The sequence below is a fragment of the Ctenopharyngodon idella genome, chromosome 4 (assembly GCF_019924925.1).
Source record: "Ctenopharyngodon idella isolate HZGC_01 chromosome 4, HZGC01, whole genome shotgun sequence".
In the NCBI taxonomy this organism is placed as follows: Eukaryota; Metazoa; Chordata; class Actinopteri; order Cypriniformes; family Xenocyprididae; genus Ctenopharyngodon; species Ctenopharyngodon idella.
In genome coordinates, this window is record NC_067223.1 from 1523986 (window position 1) to 1546186 (window position 22201).

Here is a 22201-nt window from a genome sequence, read left to right on the forward strand (position 1 = left end):
TATGAAGCAGAGGAGGACCGAGTGTTGTGGGAGCTGAACGAGCCCACTGGAGCGATTGCGCAACACACGCCTCACGAGCAGCGGAACTTTTATTATGCCACAGTTGCCGGCGCCGCTTCCGCTTTTCCAGTCATGAGTATGAGGTAACGCAGCTCTGTTTATCATATTAGATACATTTGAGAGTGTTGAAAATGATGTTATAACGTTACTCTGTGCGTTCGCTCGGCGGCTGCTGTGAGACACTTGTTTGAGACACACTGCAGTAAGCTAGATCGATTTCAGAATATCATATTAAATGCTGGATGGTTTGTGTTGATAAATGGCATGCAATTAATTTTAAAATGTATTGTATGATGGAGAAAATTCTGTGTTACTGTTACTAAAAATAAAGCTGCATCTAATTATGCTATGTTAGCTACTTTGTATGGTACTCATGCTATGTTAGCATGGTACTCGCAAAAAAATCAAGAAAATTAGATTTAAACAATAAGACTAAACATGTTGAGCTATATAACAATAATTAGTTTTCTGTCTATAAATGTAACCAAACAGTTGTTCCCTTGTCTATTGAAACATGTAATATATTAAAGCATCTTTGGTGTTTCCATGGTTTTTACAAAATAAAACCAGAAACCGAGGGTAACGCGGGTATGACGCAATTGACAGGCGACTCCTCACACATCCCGGAGCCTTGGTTAAAATTGCAATTTTCTCATGATTTACAAATAGTTGGAAACATTTGGAATATTGTAAGTACTCAAGTGAACAAAATATATAACACAGGCCTAGTGGTTTTTGGATGTTTTACTGCAAAAATCTTACATATTGCACCTTTTACTAAAAAAGTATGAATTATAAATCAGAGTACAGAAGGCATGAAGTAGATTGTGTACAATAGGTTTTTCAGCAACGTTTTGGTCATATTGATAATTTATAGGCCCTAAAAAATATGTGTATTAAATATTATACAGCATTATACAATAGATTCATAAATAGGCATTATACTTATTGTTCAACAGAATTTTACAAAGAATGTTTAGTTTAAGTAATGAGAGAATAAACGGTTTTTAAAAATGTGGCTAAAATGTTGTAACACACTGCCAAACAAGCATTCTGTTTTCATTTTAATTTATACCCCCATTTCATTTTAATTTATACCCCCAGTCGGGCAACATGACCTGGGAGATACAAACATTAAAATAAAAGTCATGTTTTTAAAAAAAATCATGAAATTGTATTATTTGTGTCCTAACAAGATGGAAAATAACAATAAATTAATTTTCTGATGTCTCTTTATGGTCTTGCCTTTTTTAGGGTTAAGTCACTAAAATTAAAATATGAGGAACAAAATTACTCTTGTCTTCTTTTTTTTCTGACAGTTGTAGTTCCATCGAGACTGAGACTTTATGATACAGGCGATCCTTTGTTTTGGAACCGCTTATGCCAGCTTCAGCTCATTAGATTTTGGAACAGAACAACAGACTTTTACGGCTTTAATGAACTTACCACAGTGGGCCTGAAGGGTGGCTCTACCTGTCGTTTTTCCAGTGCCTTCCAGTCTGTGTCTCTGAAGAACGCATGCTGTCGTATATTTCCTTTCACACCCAGCCTTTGCTCCGGTTCCCGGACAAATAGCTATAACCAGTCATAAAACCCAGTTATAGTTTATAACAAACTGAGACCCACAAATCAAAGTAAAGTATGTTTTGTACATTTTTTTTATTGTTAACTCAGACGTACCTTTTCAAGAATGTCCCGAGCGTCTCTAGATAACCAGCGTGGGTAGTTCGGGTCATCAGTGCGAATGGACTGAAACAGCTCTTCCTCGTCATGCCCATGAAATGGGGATTGACCAATCAACATCTCATAAAGAAGGACACCAAATGACCACCAGTCTACAGAAGTCCCATATTTATGCCCAAGCAGAATCTGTGAAACATACAACATATAGTACAAATAGTTTTTATTGGTTTATTTGCTTTATTTTATTTAATATTGTGCAATTGTTTTTAATTGAAATAAAAATAAACTGTAAATGTTTCTCTTTGAGAGGTTTGGTTAGTGGTGGCTAAAATGCAATTTTAGACATAACTGCCAGCCTGCAGGGACTACAGAGACACCAGCAGCTTCAAAAACCTGTTTTCTGCTCAACACTGGCTTTTTTATAGCTCCCCTTTTAATACAATTAACTTGTTTGACAGAAACTTTCCTTTATAAGCCTTTATCTGACCGAGTTCTGCTGTTCTCTAAATCACTCACAAATCTTATGATAGTTCGATAATCTGCATTCACTTTTCACACAGTATTAGTTGTTTTCATGCCTTTTGCACAACATTGCACCATTTCATACTTTTCATCTTCAGAAAGATCTTTCTTCCTCCCCACATTGCATGACAATTCTGACTTGCTTAATAATGTGGAACAACATTCTCTAAGTAGGGTTTCCAGTTACCTAAGTACCTGGCAAATTATTTTGTCTGAGATTGATACCAGTTCTCTAAAAAGACATGGATAAATAAACAAACAAACACTTTCTTAGAAAAACTAAAATCTGAAGGTTTATTGTACTGAAATTCTACTGATATGTCACTTGCATAATAATTTGAAACACAGTGTATATTACACATATCCTCACCTCAGGGGCGATGTAGTCTGGTGTTCCACAGAAGGTGCATGTTCTAGCTTCTCCGATCATGTTCTCTTTACACATGCCAAAATCAGCAATCTTGATATGACCATCAATGTCTAGTAAAATGTTATCCAGCTTAAGATCTCTGTGATGTCAAAATACACACAAATTAGCGGTGCTTACTCTTTTTTTTTTTTTTTTTTTTTTTTTTTTTTTTTTTATTCAATGTAAATTGATGTTCCAGTTTATCTCTCTCTCCCTCTCTCTCTCTCTCTCTCTCTCTCTCTCTATATATATATATATATATATATATATATATATATAATATATGGTAACACTTTACAATAAAGTTTATTTTGTTAGCATTAGTTAACATGAACCAACAATGAATGAACAATACTTCTGCAGGACTTATTAATCTTAGTTAATGTTAATCTCAACATTTTCTAATACATTTTTAAGATCCAAATTTGTATCTGTTAACATTAGTTAATTCACTGTGAACTAACATGAACACAAATATTTTATTAACTAACATTTACAAAGGTTATTGCTCTCTGTTAGTTCATGTTAGTTGATGCATTAACAAATAAGACCTTGTTGTAAAGTAATACCAAAAAATCTATTGCCTAACAAAAAAATTAAATAACATACCTAAATAATGCAAACAAGTCACTGGACAACATTACTTATAAAGAAACAAAATACTTGTGCCATGGATAAATAAAATTAAATAGCCTGCGCACAGACAATAAGAATCTATCTATCTATCTATCTATCTATCTATCTATCTGCACACTTATAGCTCATTTTATGGTATAGAGTTTCCACAGTAGTGAATACCTGTATACAATGCCTTTAGAATGTAGAAACTGCAGGCCGCATATAATCTCTGCTGCGTAGAACCTATCGACAGAGAGAAGAGGAGGTGGAAGAGGGTGAAAACCACAGAAACAGTGGGCAGAGTCTTAAGCTTTTAAAATTTGTTTGTGGGGGCTGCATATGAGTCTCACGTGGACCGTGGGAGGTCAAATCTGTGGCAGGTCTGAATGTGGAACATTAAGTCGCCTCCGTTTAAGTACTCCATCACAAAGAAAAGATTTTCCTTTAGAGACCAATACAGAAACCGATAAGTTCAGACTGGTCCAACAAAACCAAATTACTTCAATATGCGAGAGTGGCTCAATGTGTGTCATGGGAGTGGGTGGAATGTCCAAAATTTCAGGGCTGTTGCTTAAATTCATAGGCATTAAACAAAAGTTTATAATTATTGTGTTTTATTATTTATTCGCAGTATGTTTTTTATTAATTATAAATAAATTTAAAATATAGGACCATAATAGCCTTTCTTAATTGCAGACCCTTGTTATTTGTTTTAAAAGATATTTTAATAATCATATTTTAAAAACCACAGAACAGAAGAAGCATAGCAAATATACAGCAATATATCTCTACCAGTTGAAGTATTTCTATTTATCAAACTGCCCATCCCTAAGTGTGTGTCAGTGTGCATTACCTTAGTCTGGAAGGTGCAGTAGAGGTGTGTGAGAAAGGGGTGTTCCCAGGCCAGAGACAGCACTCTCCTCTCCACCATAGTGCATTCAACATCATCATCCATCAGAACTACATCTTTCTTCAGGGCCTTCACTGCAAAGAACTGCCCTGAGCCTTTCAGCTCGGCCAGGAAAACCTGCAAACACACATATGCACATATGCAAGATTTGTAGAAAATTCTTCCAGAACGATGTTCCCGAATGCAGTTTAATATGCTATTGTCTTGTTCTGTCATATTCAGTGGTGCCATTTATTATAGCTGTCAATGGACATTACCAATATAGCCACAAAATGAACTGACTTCCAGGGACATTAAGTAAGCAGTTAAATCGAAGTATAGCAGAAGAACTATGGTTTTATGCCAGTTCCTTAAATTATTAAAAGAAGAATTATCATGCTTTGCAACCTTTGACAAGTAGATGTATGTATCCAAATTGTAATTTGTCATAGGCTGTAGTATTGTGAACAATTACCAAGTTTAGTTTCAATACGACAAAGTTTTCCCAAGTTTCAGCCTCATTTCATGTTTGGTATTCAACAATTATTCATTGAATATTTTTTATTTTGTCTCAGTTTGGTCCAAAGAATCAAAGTATGTCTTGTATTTAGGCCAATCGTTTCAAAAGTTAATATACAGTAGCCGTATATATGATACATTACACTTACCTTTCCAAAGCTTCCTTTGCCCAGCATCTTATGCAGAGTAAAATTGTCTAGGGTGAATTTGTGGTGCTCTTTGCGTGGGGTGGCATACAGGGGCTCAGGCTCTTCAAGGCTTGGCCTGCGGCCCTCAGCCGAAGAGTCCCATGAAATACCTTGATGCTCTGTAGGAACAGAGAAGAGCTGGGCATCAATAGCTGAAACAAGACAGCATTAATCAATCAATTGTTCTGTTCCAAAACCTGATGAGCTGGCAAATTTTTTTGGCATTATACTGCAAAATTAAGCCTTACAGGATGTCATTTTGGTCAAATTCTAAGGCAGAATATTTGTTTAGGCAATACCAGAATGCTCAGTCATGGTGGAATTAGTCACGCCCACGGACCGTTTGCTGAACGTCTGATGCACACCGTCGCAAGGGCTGTGCCAAGTGTTCGACCACACAGGGCCTTTTTTGCATGGATGGAAAATCCATGAACGCCTGCAGGATTTCATCTGACGGTATGCACAAAGCGTTTTTTATTTACGGTACCGCAGAACGAGTGTAGACTACTCTATCTCTAGACGTTTTAAACTTTTTTTTTTTTTAAATCCAAAAATTTCAAAAAGCAACGAAATTGACAGACATTCATTTAGTACATGTTCGCAGAGGAAAACAACTGAAAAACAGCGCTGGTTGTTCTCTCGATACTGTATATTTGTTTTTCTGACTGAGAAATCGTTTCAGATAATTTAGTGAAAGAGCAGTCCAAACAAATGTGAGTGGATTCAGACCGTTTGACCCATTCATAATTTAGAACATAATTTAAGCGTCAAAAATATTGTGCGCAGTTCAGTTACACAGCTGTTAAACTAAATATACGAATCGAAGCAAACTTTTTTTCTTAAATATCCACAACACAAACAACAAATTGTTCCTCATTACAGCAACAGTAGATCCCCGTTACTATAGCAACCTATAGAAACCTGGCAAGATATGTTCTTTGCATTAGAGGTCTGCGCGAGTGCACCTTCAGAGAACATTCAACCTTTGTGATCAGATTTTGGAGGAGAGACTTTCTGAAACGGTCGTCAATCAGCGTCATTATGTTCTTGCGTGGATGTTAAAAAAGATTTCATTTTGCAGTATAGCTAGTAAGCCAACAGTTTTTGTATGTAATTTTGGCATAGCCTATAGTTTTGAGGGACATGTTGTAGGCTATTTAATTTAGCCTATTTTTCTCTGTGATATTTAGCCTATTATTCTTTGAGACATTTTTTTCTCTGACATTTTTTAGGGTGTTGACAGCAGCATAGACAAATAACAAATACAAATCTTGTATATGCAACATTTTATATTTGTTATCCCCAATCACTCTTTCTTTAGGGGAAGTTTAAACGCAAGATTCTGGAAACGATCTTTAGCGGGACCCGTCGGGTTGGGAAGAAAATCACTATATGCGGATAGCGGGTGAACACAGAGTGAATTTTAGGCGGGAGCGGGTGCGTGCGGAATAGAACCATTGCGGGAGCGGGACGAAAAAACAGTCCCGCGCAGACCTCTACTATGGTGGAATGGGTGGGTGTCAATAGATGTTATTTATAAAGATATTTTATCCAGTACCGGTCAAATTTACAGAAAATAATTCAATCAAATTAAAACTGGCTATTTTACCCAATTCTTGTGTGCTGTGTAAATTTTGGGCTTATTAGAGTATGTTAGCTTGGCATCATGCTAATGTCAAATTCCACTGGAATCAACTGTAATTTGATCTTTAAAATAATTTCAGTGTCATGGGAGACCTCTCAATCTACTTCCTGGTTCCTTATAAGCACAACTCCATTCTGGGAACTTCTATACAGGGAATGTTTCAGTAACCTGAAATCATTTTGATAATGTTATAACCCTACAAATTACACTCTGGTGCAGTGTACTTAACTCGGTAACTGTCTAAGGTAGCAAGTTCAACGCTTTTCAGAATTGTGTGAATGTATGTCATTTTGGCATATGGTATATGTACCTTTGCGCGGCAGAGGTGGTGCAGGCTTGAGAGGAGAAACTGGTAAGCGGCCTGAAGGCTCTCTAGTGACCCCTGCCTGACTTACACCCACTGGACCCTCTCGACCAACAATCTCATCCCGCGAGCTCCGAGCCTGCTATGGAAAGAAATGCACTGAATTCATATCAGATTGATATGATACTTTATAATAACATTACCACACGATAATGTAGGTCATACACATCCTTCAGCTTTGTCACGTTGTACCCAGCATGTACTACGTTGACTACACTACGTTACATGTACTATGCATTAGAGTAGGTTTCTACAACCAGAAACCTACTCTAATGCATTATTAGCACATGGGCCTGTTGTACATAACTGCAGTTTTTGCTTTAATTTGCATTGTGATGACAATTTTCATTCAACATGGCGGACAGGTGACAATGGATATTGATTATAAATATATTTAATCCAGTACTCTAAACTGTTTTTTTTACAGCATGACATTGTTAGCTTAGCAACATGCTAATGCCATACTCCATTGGAATATACTGCAGACTACTTGAGTCTGTTGCGCTATTAGTGTACCAATGGCTTGTTGACAAAACTGCTGCCCCATTAAAAATGGTAACAAACTTCAGTAATCAAGGGGGCGATAGAGCTAGCTTCAAATGTTTGTGACATTAAACCCATGTGTTATTACCCTGTTGAAAAAAAACAGCATATGCTGGTTAGGTATGTTTTGAAGCATGGCAGCTGGTTTGAGCTGGTTTAAGCTGGTCTTTAGTTGGTCATGAGCTGGTTTAAGCTGGTCAAGTGCTGGCAACGAAGCTCCAGCTCAGGACCAGCTTTAACCAGCTCATGACCAACTAAGGACCAGCATAAACCAGTTCAAACCAGCTGCCATACTTCAAAACATACCTAACCAGCATATGCTGGTTTTTTTTTTTCAACAGGGTAGGTAGCTAGCTATTAACATGTAGAGTTTAACTAACATGTTCTCTTGGTTCTTCTCAAACTGTTGCTCTGCTAGACAGTAGTTGACCTAAAAGAGACAACTAAATGTGCGGTCACATTAGTGAAATTTAGGCGAAAACCAACTTGAACCCTTACAAAATCATGTGAAATTCCCAAACACGAGCATTCCTGCTAAAATTACTGGATTATATCCACTAAAATTTGCAGAACAGCAGTAAATGAAAATGGTGTGACATTTGTTTCATGTTTTTGTCACATTGCATAGCATGTGTGCTTCATAATGTGTGTGTCTTCTAACCTGTTGAGTGGTCTCAATCATAGCCAGGGCCTCTGCCATTAGCTTCTGGTTGACGCCACAAAGGTTTGCTACTTTCCTCTGACATTTATGGTGAACGTTCATGCCACACTCTGCAATGAGAACACACTTAAAACACTGAAATAAAATACAAATCTAAAAATGTCATGTGGATATTTTTATACATTTAAAAGTAAATAAAAACATGATTATGCATTTTACGCAATTACTTTGCATTGCGTTTATTTTGTGTTGCATCAATGGGTTTCATTTAATTTCAACTGGACTTTCCTTATGCAAATGCTTCAAAAAATGACATTTGCAACAACAGATGACATTTGCTTCCCTCATTAATGTTCCTTATACAGTTTTAAAAATGATTGAATTAGCTCATGCCAACTTTTAATATCTATTTATATGATTTTTATTTATTTAGTAACTTAGCAAGTTTATTTTTACTTAACATTTTGTCTTACATCATATCTTTACCCTTTTAAACTAATGAACTCCATAACTCTATAATTTCACAATAAAAAAAAAAAATACATCATCCTCCTGGTAAATAAACTTACTTAAGGAACAAGCATGTTGCATCTTGCATTTTATTTTATCAGAAATTTGCTTTAAAAATCACCTTTTCAAAATGGAAAGGGCAACAGATTCACAGAATGACCTAGACATTCAGTTGACGTGGTTGTGTAATGAATCACCTTCGCATTTAAGGCCCTGCCGAGCAAGACCCCATAACAGGGTCCCACAGTGCTCACAGAATGTCGGGCTCATGTAGTTGTACACTTTAAACCTGTGAGGCATGTCAATCTTAAAACGTTCCTTATGGATCTGAAACACACACACACACACACACACACACATACACATTTAGTGTAGAATACATTCTGTACATACACCAGGTCAACATTGAAAATGTCCAAAACGTCATTCATTTTTTTTTCAGTGTTACATTCAGTATAAATTGTGGAGGGGAAAAAAAAAAAAACCTATTTTGTGACGTCTACCAAATACTGAAAGAGGAAGGAGTCTGAGACAAAAAGATGATTCATTTTCTTAAATATTTATAATTATGCTTTCATTTGCAGATTACTAAAACTTTGCTTAGCTTACAGTTGCACAAAATGTCCAAAGGTCTCTGCCTTAAAATCAGGGCACCAAAACCCTTTTGTAAGTGTAGAGTATATTTGCAAAACAAAACACTTTGTGTGCTTGATGTGTTTGTATGAAAGGGCGATGAAAACCTTGTGTTTACCATAGTTTCTTTACTGTTTATTGCTGAGCCTGTGCATTTGGCGATGACTTTGTCGATACACTTTTTATGGATGGCGGCATTGCATTCTGGGGGAAAAAAAGAGATAACTGTGTGTAGGAGGAGTCTTGACACTGATTCAATGGAAACTTGTTTAGGAACTGCAAAAAAGTAATGAGGATGTGAAAAAAAAACTTCTTACGTCGACACTGATATCCCTGTTTATTCAGGCCCCTGAAGTAGGAAAAGAAACCATGACGTAAATATTTGTAATGTAATAGGTGATGTACAGTGCTAAATTACTGCATATAAATATAAAAAATATAAAGTATATATATTTACTCACTGTTATGTTATCATATCGTACACTTCATATCATACACAGACTGCACTTTTTTTGAAGCTTAATATGTAGAGTAAATAATATTAAAAAAATTTAATTTTTCAATGATTGAGTGATATTTTAAAGATTTAAAACATCAAAGTTTTACTTTTTACAATTCCTCAGTTTTGTTTTCAAAATGTTTCTTCTAAATGTTATAACTTTGCCTCTTTATTTTAGTGTCCTTGTTACATGTACTTATTATAATAATAACAGTAAATTATGCATAATTACATGTGACTAACCCTAACCCTACAGTAAGTACATGTAGTTTTTTTTTTTTTTTTTTTTTTTTAAATACTCGGTACTTAAATTTATAATTACACTGTAACAAGGACACCTTAAAATAAATTTTTTTTTTTTTTTTTCAGCTGACTTAATCAAGTCCAGGTGGGTGGGGAAAAATAATATTAATCTTTTTTTTTTCATTATTTTTGCATGTTTCCATCCAATCATATTACAATAGATAAATCCATAAAGTCTTGGCCCACATTATTTCCCCCTGAATATTCAGATTCACTCAAAAATGCACCTTATTAAGGAAGTTGTAAATGTAAGTTGCATGTTGAAACAGAGGGCTGTATGGAAAAACTAATTTCTTAGTATCAGGGTTGTTTTACATGTGGTTATTTGGGAGTGTGCACAATACCAGACAAACTCCTTGCAGACTGAACAGAAAGTTGGCTGAGGGAAAAAGGTGGCGGTAAACTCGTGACATTTGACCACGTGAACTTTGGCCTGTTTGATGGCTCCTCGTCTGTGATGCAAGGCGAACACCCCTTCTTTTTCCCGTTCACTTTCTCGATCCGCTTCACCATGACCTGCAGCGTCTAACAAATAAGAACCCACACAAGACCAAAAATAATTATGAAGTCCCCCAGTTTGAAAACCTCTGTGCTAGATCCATCAATTCATGAAAACATGTATAATAATAGAAATAACAATGTTAATGTACTAATCTGTGAGAGACAAAGTGTGGATCTGAATAAAAGAAACACTCACCACTCCTCTCCAGAAAATAGCGTGCCTCCATCAGTACGCGACCCTGTGGCTTCAGCTCCACCTATAATACACAAAATCCTTGAAAATGTATTGAAATCATATATAACACATCAATTTCCTCAAATATTTTTAAATTATATATGATATATTTATATATTTTTTAATATGAAGGGCTCAGTGTTCTAATTGAAATTCATCTTTTTAAATAAATAACAACAAAAATAATAGCTGTAAGTCAATGGATGTACATTATATCAGCAGTTTGTTTCCATTTTGCTTTGCTTTGGTATAGCGAGCATGTCGCCACTCGCCACCGCAAATCTGGATTTGCTCACAAACACTGACCCAGATCTCCAGTTTGCCGTTCTCTTTCTTGCAGCGTGATGCGAGGGTGTCAAGCTGGACAGTAGCCTCCGTCTTTAGCTCAGCCGTCTTGTCCTTGACCACCACATGCATTACCCGTCCTCTGTGGACGTGAGCATCAAACGTGCTGCTCCAGGGCGGATACATGGTGGGCCGCTTCTGCTTGTACACTTGACCCTTTTCTACAGACACACACACACAAATAAAATACAAATACACCACTAAATCAGAGTTTCACACCACTGAACATTTGACTGGACTTAAGCTTTAAAAGTATCAGCACAAGTAAAACAATTCTCTATGTGTTTTACAGCCGGATCTGAAACTAATACTACTGAAATGACACAATGTTCTTACTGTGATTGTAATCTGGCAGCTTTTACTGCAGGAAAACCAAGCAATTTTGTTAGAATGTCAACATTTTCCCTTAGTTAAAGTCAACATGACATTTAAAATCAGCTCTATTTCCTTTTTCTTAATGCATGTTCCTGGTCTAGCAAGATGCAAGAATAAACGTTAGATAAAATCTTCGTAATTTTTCATTACTTGCTCCATCTCTGAAATGACTTTCCTTTTTGCTAACATCATAAAGTCCTTTTATTTTTTTTAACCCCTGCCCTCCAACCACCTGGTTTCATTCTAATGTGTAACGCCCACAATCCACTCAATTCCCAATGGTTAAAATCAAGTCCATCCCAACATTTTTTTTTCCCCCATTAAATTTTAATTTAGAAATGCATAACTAAGTAAAACCGGTTGCGAACACTCTTTCATGTTGAGTTTAATTTGTTAATTTTGTATCCAACTACTGGAATTGCAGTTTATTACTTGTACTTAGCAGTCAAGATGTTTCAAAGAGGTTTGAGAATGACGCGACGCTTCATATTTTGACAGGTAACTGTGGTTGTGGTTGGTTCTAAAGAATGAAACCAAAGGGGTTGCTTGGAAATCCTTGTGTCTGCAATACTGCTCAGTGACCATGTCTGAGTGATATGTGTGTGTACAACTGCATATCTTTTCATCTAATCTGATTTAAACCCACAATTTACAAGCTATAGAGGTCAGTGCAAGGAAATGTGCTTAAAAAATAACCATGGTTCTCAAAAACATGCATGCAATCAGTGAGTACCAATGCACTTTTGCAGAAATAGTTCCTTTCATATAAATTTAATTTGTTGATTATAAGTTGGCGTTCTAATTGTCACATTCATTTGCATTACAGAAGCGGTGATTAGTCTTAGAGGAATAATTCACACATTTTTTTGGGCTTCTACTGATTCATGAATTCATCATAATTTTAAGTCTTTCCAATGAATTGGTGGATCCAGTTTACAAAACCGCTTTGTTCATGCACAATCGGACTGATTCAGTTCTCAAGTTCTCAACTCACTGAATCAATTATCCAGCTGCAGAGGGTTCAGAGAACTTCTTGAAATCTTATGATACTTTTATTCATCCTTTCCTTCCTTTTTGAAGCTCAAAAGCAACACTCCACATTAATCGTATTTGCTTGGAAAAGAGCGACCAGAACATTCTTTAAAATATCATAATTTGTGTTCCACAGAATAAAGACAAGGTTTGGAACAACATGAGGGTGACTAAATAAGGACAGAATTTTCATTTTTGTGTACATTTTTTTTTCTGTAGGCCTTGTGTAGTGTCACATATAGAGTACCTACAGTAATGCGTATAGCAATATCTTGACAGCATCTTCAAAATGAATTGTTGCATATTTGGCTGTCAAATGCTCTCAGACATGATAAATTGTCATGGCTCCATATTTTTGGGAACTGACTGTCTCTGTCATCATAAATTGATTCTTTTGCTGAATAGTTAGTTTAATGACTAAGAAGTACCCCTTTAAAATTGTAGGAAGACTGTGTGATGAATCACAACCTAAATGGTGAGAATAATAGGAAAGAAACAGATACCACCTTTTTACTGACAATGACACTTATGACACGCGTTTCCTTCGAAGCAAAAATTCACGCTTATACACACATTATTCAATAAACTCTGACCAGACACATTGCTTGCACACTTTCACCTCAGAACTGAGTAGGTGGGTCATGTGGGTGTTTTCTTCCACTACGGGCAATTTTGTCCTTGTAGACTTTTAGTCAATATACTTTCTAAAAAAAAAAATTCATTTACTTCTAAAAGTTTCTTTAACACTTAACGTGTAACACTTTAACATGTACATGCATCACAGCAAAACTCTTTTTCTTCTTTTATTTTCTTGAACCATCGCATGTCATTTCCACCGCAACTCAAATCACCATTTATTTTGTGGTAGGAATTATTTATTTATTTATTTTATTTATTTATTTATTAAAAAACATTTTTTTAATAAAATGGACAACTACTTTGTCTTGCATTGTAGCATTTTATGCATCATAAATACACATAAATAATATTTTCAGACTTTTTTCTTTTTTGCATAATTTGCCAAAATTGCAGCTTGACGCACAATAAAAATATTCTATTTTCCAATCATTTTCTTTGCACATCACATCATTTTAGTCTTAAACATGCTTACAGTGTTGTCCACTTTATAACTATGCACACTAACTTTTGAAAAATATTTATTGGAGGCAAAATTGTTGTTTGTTGTGGTAATGACACTAGATTTTCATTAAAAAAATCATTTTTGTATTGATATATTTTCATATTGAATGATACAACAATATAAAGATGAAAATATAAATATATATATGTTAAAATTATTTTTTAATCTTTATATTATTTACCTTTTGTCCTAGACTTTTAATATTTAAATGAAAATGTATCAATAGGAAATGCATTTGAAAAAGAAAAGATGAAGGCATGGTAAAAAGCCAATTTTAATGTGATCTTCATATAACAAAAGAACAAAGGTTAAAATCAACATCTGGCTGATAAAAACTTAAAAATGCCCATAACTGAAGAAACTACCCAGGGGTGTCTGTTTTCTAGCTAGGTTTTTTTTTTTTGCACTGAACTTTGCTACTGATATATCAGGATAGTTTATCTTACCAGTCTCCACAGCCTCTTTCATGTAGACGGCACAGTATGGATTGAGTACTTCTTCATGGTAAGCAAGCCCTGGGTCCATCTCAAAGCTGGAAAAACCAATCCTCAGGAACGGAGACATGACTGTAAACTCTCAGATCCAACAGCAATAGCCTCTGATATACAGTGTCCTTTGAAAGTACGGTGGTTAATTCCACTGTGAGAATGTTCGTATAGTGATGTACTCCTATTTGATGCTTATTTTCATATTTGTGGTGTCCGTTATATGGGTTTCCTCACTCAGACGGCTCTCAAAAGTGGACAGTACTGGTCTGGAATCGTGGTGTCCTTGTTTCTGTGGCATCCAAAGTAATATTTTTCAAAATGAATATTTAACTTTGTCCTTTGTCCATCAAATCAGCCTCTCTTATAGCCACATAGAAGGAATGATGTTGGGATGAAAACTTGGAAATGTCTTTAAAAAAAAAAAAAAAAAAGGATAAAATATTATAAATTCAAGAATAGTAAAGTATAATAATAAAAGGGGGAAAAAAAGCAAATTAATAATAAATGGCATAATAAAAATATATTTTATATAGAATCTACAGTATAAAATATATTGATTCTAAATATATATATATATATAGAATCTTTTGAATGAAAATTAAATAGTAAATGGACAATAAGCCATATATACTAGCAGTTGACTTTTTAGCAGACTTGTAACATTTTCTGACCACTTCATTTAATACTACTGAAGAGTTTTGTAAAATTACAGAAATTAATAAATTCAATAAAGTAATCAAAATCTTGTTCAAATGAGTCTCCAGGACACATGACTTTAACCATTCACTAAACCCTAGAGGAAAATTTTCTGCAAACAACCTGGTTGTAAGAACATAAGATCATTCTTATATGCTCTCTGTCTAATGGAAACCAGATCAACAATGAAGCTGAAGACATGCATTAACTTCTTTCCACTACACATGCCCTTTAAATTAACATGACACCAGTTTACACCAACCACCAATGTTTCACTCAGTCAATAACACTTAACATGCCAAAAACTCAGCAGAAAACAAGAAAACTAAGCAGACTTGTTAAACAGGACCACAGAACCACAGTAAGAGTACTTACCAGTTGAAAACTGGAAGGTAACTGGTGAAGGAGAGAACCAGAGAAAAACGACTATTAATAGATGTGAAATACAAAACTCCCAACCAAACAGGCTGCCAGGATTCACTTCCCTGCTGAGTCACAGCCAAACTTACAGTACTAACACACACACGTCATGGTCATGCATTTACACTTTGTTCAAACTCTGTGTATGTTATAGTGCAAGTTATTCATATGTATAAAAAAAATAAAAAAAACCAAGCCAGATTTATACTAAGGGGGTAACGGTTCAAATGACTCACAAATTACTTGTTTTTTTTATTACTGTTTTTCGGGTCAACGTTTCGGTACGGTTCGGTATGTGCTATGTTCAGGGGAAAAAGAACTACTGTCAAAAAAATAAATAAATAAAAATAATCAAACTAGAGACAACAGCACAAATAAATACAATAGAGCAAAGATACAAATAAAATAAACTGCTTTTCAGGTTATTTAGGTATCTAACAGTAGTTTTCAGGTACAGAAATTGAACAATGTAATCAAATTTAAAATAGCATTGCATACAATGTTCACTGTATAAATTAAATAAAGATTAAAGGTGCAGTATGTAGGATTTCTGTCCGCTAAAGGTCTATTCAAAACAAAGGCGTAGCTTGATGACGCCAAGTTTGAGCGCAGAATCTTGGGACATGTGGTCTTCACCTCAACGGACGGTGCAAAAGAATAGGGATAGGACTCGGGAAGAAATCATGTTCATGGATGTGATTATTAACGTTATTGTAGTATGAAGCAGAGCAGGACCGAGTGTTGTGGGAGCTGAACGAGCCCGCTGGAGCGATTGCGCAACACACGCCTCACGAGCAGCAGGACTTTTATTATGCCACAGTCGCCTGCGCTGCTTCTGCTTTTCCGGTCATGAGTATGAGGTAATGCAGCTCTGTTTATCATATTAGATACATTTGAGAGTGTTGAAAATGATGTTGTAACGTTACTCTGTGCGTTCGCTCGGTGGCTGCTGTGAGACACTTGCTTGAGACACACTGCAGTAAGATAGATTGAATTTTAGAATATCATATTAAATACTGGATGGCTTGTGTTGATAAATGGCATGCAATTCATTTTAAAACGCACTGTATGATGGAGAAAATTCTGTATTACTGTTACTAAAAATAAAGCTGCATCTGATTATGCTATGTTAGCTACTTGACAAAATAGTGTTTTTCTCTGTGGCATGGTAAAGCATGGTACTCACAAAAAATCAAGAAAATTATATTTAAACAATAAGACTAAACGTGTTGAGCTATATAACAACAATTAGTTTTCTGTCTATAAATATATCAAAACAGTTGTTCCCTTGTCTATTAAAACGTGTAATATATTAAAGCATCTTTGGTGTTTCCATGGTTTCTACAAAATAAAACCGGAAACCTAGGCGGACCGAGGGTTAATGCGGGTATGACGCAATTGACAGGCGACTCCTCACACGTCTCGAAGCCTTGGTTAAAATTACAATTTTCTCACGATTTATAAATAGTTGGAAACATTTGGGATATTGTAAGTTCTCAAGTGAACAAAATATATAACACTGGCCTAGTGGTTTTTGGATATTTTACTGCAAAAAACGTACATATTACACCTTTAATCATTATTAAAGTTACAAAAGCAATTCAGTCAAGAACAGTGAGTGATTTCCTTGTCTTTTGTTGTTTGTTGGTTAGGCTGTTGTCACTTTAAGACATAATACACAGATCCAACATATAGATATTTTTATACATGCATTGTCTTTCTTGACTGTTTACGTTCATGTAAGACATAACCTAATATGTTTGCTAGGATACTCGTCAAGACAAGCATGTTGACATAATTTTTGTGTGAATTTGTCCGTTCAAGCGCAAGACTTAAAAGAGAACTCAATGTCTGAGATGCAGGTTTGGCGCTTCAGATGAGCGCACACAAATCTTCTCACTGTGCTCGCGCGAGTTCTGTTTCACGTCTTCTGGCTCGTGAATGTTTAAATTGACAAGGCTTAAATAAGTTTAGTTTAAACACAGATAGCAACATGTGCTGTTCAGGTCTCACCTGGGTGATGACGGCATAAAACTCAAACTCGTCATATTAAAGCTTTTTTTTTTTTTTTTTTATCATCACTGTTGTAACGTATTTGGAAGCCAGAATGTGTATTCATCAACAGAAACAGATTTAAGATGAACCGCGGTGCAAGTGTGTGCCGAACCGTGGGTGGAGATTACCGTACATTTAGATTTTTTTTTACCAAGAATGGTTACACCTGTAATTTTATTTTTACAGTGCTTATAATGGAAGTAAATGGATCCAATTTTTGGATGCTTTAAAAGTGAAAATGTGAAACTTACAATTTTAGTAAAGTACTTACATTAATTATTCTGTCAATTAATGTTTGTTAAGCCATTATCATAATTTTTACAGTTGTTTTAGCTTTTAGCATTTGGCATTTTAGCATTTGGATATAACTTTACACAGAAAAGGTTAGTAAGCGTTTGTTCACGCTAAAATCACGTTAGTATGCATACTGTATTTACGTCTGGTAGCTATACTATTGAAAAGTGAGAGTTTTAATGTTGGCCAGCCCCATTTACTTCCATTGTCAGTGACTTGTTAAGAGAAGTCAAAATGTGCTAACCATACATTTTGGTAGGTTTTTGGTTGGTTGTTAAGGCGCTGCCTAGTAGTTTCTAGGTGTTCTAAGTTAAAATAGCCCTTCTCCAAGTCTCTATGATATTCTGTTTTTTTTTTTTTTCTGTGTATATATATATATATATATATATATATATATATATATATATATATATATTTTCAGTTATTTTTCTTTAGCTTAAGTTTCTCAAGTTCTCTTTCTTGTTTGGTAAATGCGTCTGCATGACTGCCAAGCACTTCCTGTCGTTTGACTGACAGCTCAAACCGCACTTCCTGTATCATTGAAGGACTGTAGCACAGATAGAGAGTTGCTGCTGTTACCTGCTTCTGCTACCAGGATAGACAGAAGAGAGACAAACAACGGCAGACAGAAAGAAAGAACACAGCAGGACACAAACAGACACTTTAATGTCATAACTTTATAGTAGGTCTTTATTGGCTCCATGAGTGTGATATTTCATCAAACGGTGTGTGGGGTCAATGCTGACTCTATAGAGTAAACACAGTTGAACTAGCCCAGCATGTGCAAGCTGCAGGGGTGGAAGAAGTGTGGGATCAAACAACAAACCCCTCTATTGAACTCACACACTGGACTGGACTGAACTATAAATACATTTGAGCTTTCGCAAGCCTCTCGGGAGGATAAACTAACTCATAAGGCTTGTTAAAAGAATATTCCAGGTTCAACACTTCAGCTTCATGAACAGACTCTGTGGCTCAATTACCACAGAAAACATTATCTCATCTCTCTATTTGTAAAAACAAAACACATTACATTAATTCACTTACAGTGGCCGCCTATGGGGCAAGTAAACCTGGAGTGTTTAGGCAGAACTGTGAAGGTTGTATTTTGTTAAAGCAATTTTATTCTGTATAAAAATGTGTTATTTGAGCTGTAGTCTGAAATGTCTTTTTGAGATGGGACCAGGGTTATTATCGTTAACTAAAACTAATCAAATCAAAATCAAATATAAGCATTAGTTGAAAAACTTAAACTAAACAAAAATTCGAAATGTTGCCTTGACGATAAACTGAAATATGTTTAAGTTGAACCACTAAAATTATTAACTGGAAATAAATATGAACTAAAACTAAATTAAACTTAAACAGCAATATTAAAAAAAAAAAAAAAAACTAATAAAATGACAAAAGTACATAATGAAATTACTAAAAATTAAACTAAAATTAACATAAAAAAACTAAATAAAAAAAAATAATTCAAAATATTAATAAAACTAAAATAAAAGCTAAAATAAAACTGGATGGGACTACGGTTTTTCTCTCCATATAAACAGTACTTTGAAGATCCCGTTCTGATATCATTGTGTTTGTCTTTTTAGTCTTTAGTTTTTAGACCTTTTTGTTTATAGTGTTGCATAATTTAGAGCTGTTTTTGCATGGCTACCAGACTTACTCATTTATTATGAATTATGACTGCACAATATATAGTTTTAGCATCGATATCGCAATGTGCTCATCACGATAGTCACATTGCAGAATGTGCCATGTCATGTATTGGAATCGTAGTTGATCTGTATGGACCAAGCACCATGGTTCGAAATGCACATGATTCTTGGATTAATTGCAAAGTTTAACCATCATAGAGCGAAAGTTTATCATTTGCATGTTTGTAGGTCCTGTCAGTTTAAGCATTCAAGCGATTTTAAACTATTTGAGTGCAAAAAGACGCAAAAGAGAACTCAATTCCGCACACACACAGAGCAGCACAGTCAGCACACGAATACCGAATTGCCTTCTTTTCCGCATCTATTTGTGACACATAGACATAAATATATCAAAATGGCCGTCTCGTAGAGTATTCTTTTAAACACAGTCCCTTATGGCTTAGGTGAATGTAAACAATTGAGAAAGAAAACGGATGCGTATCATTATATTGGATCCGTGCATTTGGTCTTAAAGTGACAGCAGCCTAATATACCTGCTTCCGTCTATGTCATTGTTACTCGAACAACAAAATACAAAGAAAAAAATACTTTTGTAGATGTAACAAAGATGAATTATATTCATAGGTGTAATTTGCGGGTGGGATGGGTGGTTCATGTCCCCACTACTTTTTGCCATGTCGATATTGTCCCCACCACTTTTTGCCTGGGTCGATATTGTCCCCAGCACTTTTTGCCTGGGTCGATATTTTCCCCAGCACCTTTTGAAACAAGCACGGATACTAATACAAAGGAAACATCTCTAGTTTATTAGCAGTTCGTTCGTTTGTTTTAAATAATAGGCGATCTGGTGCTGGGATGTATTGTTTTTGAAATCATGTTGAGTGCTCGTTGCCACTGTTATCAGTGGCGCAACAGTGTTCTCTTGGTGCTCTCTTCACACGGACGAGCGCTTCAATCTATCGCTTACTGTTGCGGCCGGAGACTTTATTCATTCCGGTGAAATCACAAAACAAAATGCACATAAATGTGTCCCTGCTCTTTATATACAATCACTGATGAACATATTTGGTTTTAATGAAAAAAATAAAATAAAAAATAACATGAGGGCGGATTAGAACCCAGAACCTCTGGAACTCTGAACAAAAATTCTACCCCTAGTCCATCAGGACAAGCTAACATTAGACGCGGAACTACATATTTATTGGCTAATGTAAATACTCTCGAGACTAACAATATATTGTATTATAGTAAGGACAAAACTATCATATTAAACATGAGGTCTATGTCAATGAATTTTGTGCATTTATTATTGTAATGATACAATTACAATACACCCTCCCCCCCACACACATTCCTGTCCCACCCACTTTTTAAAACAAAGTTACGCCACTGATTATATTTATTTTATATAGTGAAGACTATGAAGTGTTATTTCACTTTCATTATTAAATTTCTGTACCTGAATACTGTTAGACTTGCCTGAAAAACATAAAACACTTTCATTTGTATCTTTGTTATATTGTATTTATCTATTCTTGTAATTTGTTTATTATTTCCTGTGCAGATTCACTCCTCTACAAATTCACCCCAATCATTCTGGAATGATTCATTCTTTCCAAATAGAGCTATTAAAGTCATCTGGTGATTTTTTTTTTTTTTTTTTTTTTCTTTTTTTTTCTTTTTTTTCTCCTCAATAACGCAATATATACCTCAAAAAAAAAAAAAAATCACAATGTCAGTTTTTTTACAATATTGTGCAGCCCTATTATGAAAAAAATCTTTTGGTTTGCATTAACCAATTTCCAAAAGAGAATTAGGAAATATGAAATCGAAGGAAGTACCATTTGTTTTAGTATTTAATTCACATGAGTATCCAAAATAGCTACCACATTATTTTATATATACACTACCACCGTTTGGGGTCAATACGTTTTTTTTTTTTTCTTTTAGTTTCTTTTTTTAAGAAATTAATACTTAAATTAATTTTATTCATGTTAAATTGATCAGATGTGACAGTACAGACATGTATAATGTTACAAAAGATTTTAAACTTATTGTTTATCAAAGACTCCTGAAAAATGCATCACAGTTTCCACAAAAATATTAAGCAGCACAACTTTTTTTCAACATTGATGATAATAATAAGATTTTCTTCTGCACCAAATCAGCATATTAGATGGATCATGTGACACTGAAGCCATCTCAGGAATAAATTGAAAGACATTTTTAAAAAAAAATTTTTTGTCAAATAAATGCAGCCATGGCGCATAAGAGACGTCTTTAAAAAAAAATATTGTGGTATATACTGTTTTCAGTGTCCGAATTCGCTCACTTGTATTCATTCATTCATTCATTCATTCATTCATTCAGTGGACTATAGTGGAGTAATGTAGGCAAAAGTAGGGGGTGATTTTGGATACAGCCTGGGTGTTTCAGGAAAGGGAGACATTCAGAACCTGGGCTGACAACCACATCTAATGTTTGACGAACAGTGTGAGTCAAGATTTAACAGCTATGTAAATTCAAAAACAGAAATACATTGTTGTGCGTTTCTATCTGAGAGGTAAAGAAACACCTGTGTTTTTCTTGTAAACAAACAAGACAGGAAGTGTGTTCACTATAACAGTACCTATATATGGTGTCTATTAAGAGTGCATTAAAAAGCAGATCTACATGGTATCTCATACAACATCAATACAACATCATTGTTCCATAATATTCTTTACACACATTATTTTCATTCAAACCAATTACAGCTGCTGTTATTCAGCTATTTGCTGTTATTGATTCTGGTATTGATTCTGGTATTGACTTATTTAGCCATTTCTGCACATGTTGTTTCATCGTAGTATTTTTAACCCATGGTTTTCTGCCACAAAGCTGTTGAAATAACATGGCACCTTCCACAA

General features: G+C 35.0%; 1 protein-coding gene across 3 annotated transcripts in view; it reads right to left on the bottom strand.

Moving 5' to 3' along the window:
- prkcq (protein kinase C, theta) overlaps window positions 1-22201 on the bottom strand; it is a 30049-nt gene that overhangs the window by 6134 nt on the left and 1714 nt on the right. The window contains exons 2-18 of one of the 3 annotated variants that reach the window (XM_051891215.1): window positions 15235-15255; window positions 14122-14572; window positions 11089-11288; window positions 10744-10804; window positions 10391-10571; window positions 9562-9593; window positions 9363-9448; window positions 8809-8938; window positions 8102-8211; window positions 6844-6979; window positions 4850-5007; window positions 4146-4319; window positions 3643-3734; window positions 3473-3535; window positions 2636-2774; window positions 1741-1929; window positions 1507-1635 (exon numbers count right to left, since the gene is read on the bottom strand). In XM_051891215.1, the coding sequence (XP_051747175.1) occupies window positions 1507-1635; window positions 1741-1929; window positions 2636-2774; window positions 3473-3535; window positions 3643-3734; window positions 4146-4319; window positions 4850-5007; window positions 6844-6979; window positions 8102-8211; window positions 8809-8938; window positions 9363-9448; window positions 9562-9593; window positions 10391-10571; window positions 10744-10804; window positions 11089-11288; window positions 14122-14239 (1998 nt within the window). In that variant the 5' untranslated portion in view covers window positions 14240-14572; window positions 15235-15255. Of the gene's footprint in view, window positions 1-1506; window positions 1636-1740; window positions 1930-2635; window positions 2775-3472; window positions 3536-3642; window positions 3735-4145; window positions 4320-4849; window positions 5041-6843; window positions 6980-8101; window positions 8212-8808; window positions 8939-9362; window positions 9449-9561; window positions 9594-10390; window positions 10572-10743; window positions 10805-11088; window positions 11289-14121; window positions 14573-15234; window positions 15256-22201 lie in introns of all 3 variants that reach the window. The other 2 variants (XM_051891213.1, XM_051891214.1) reach the window with 2 other exon arrangements.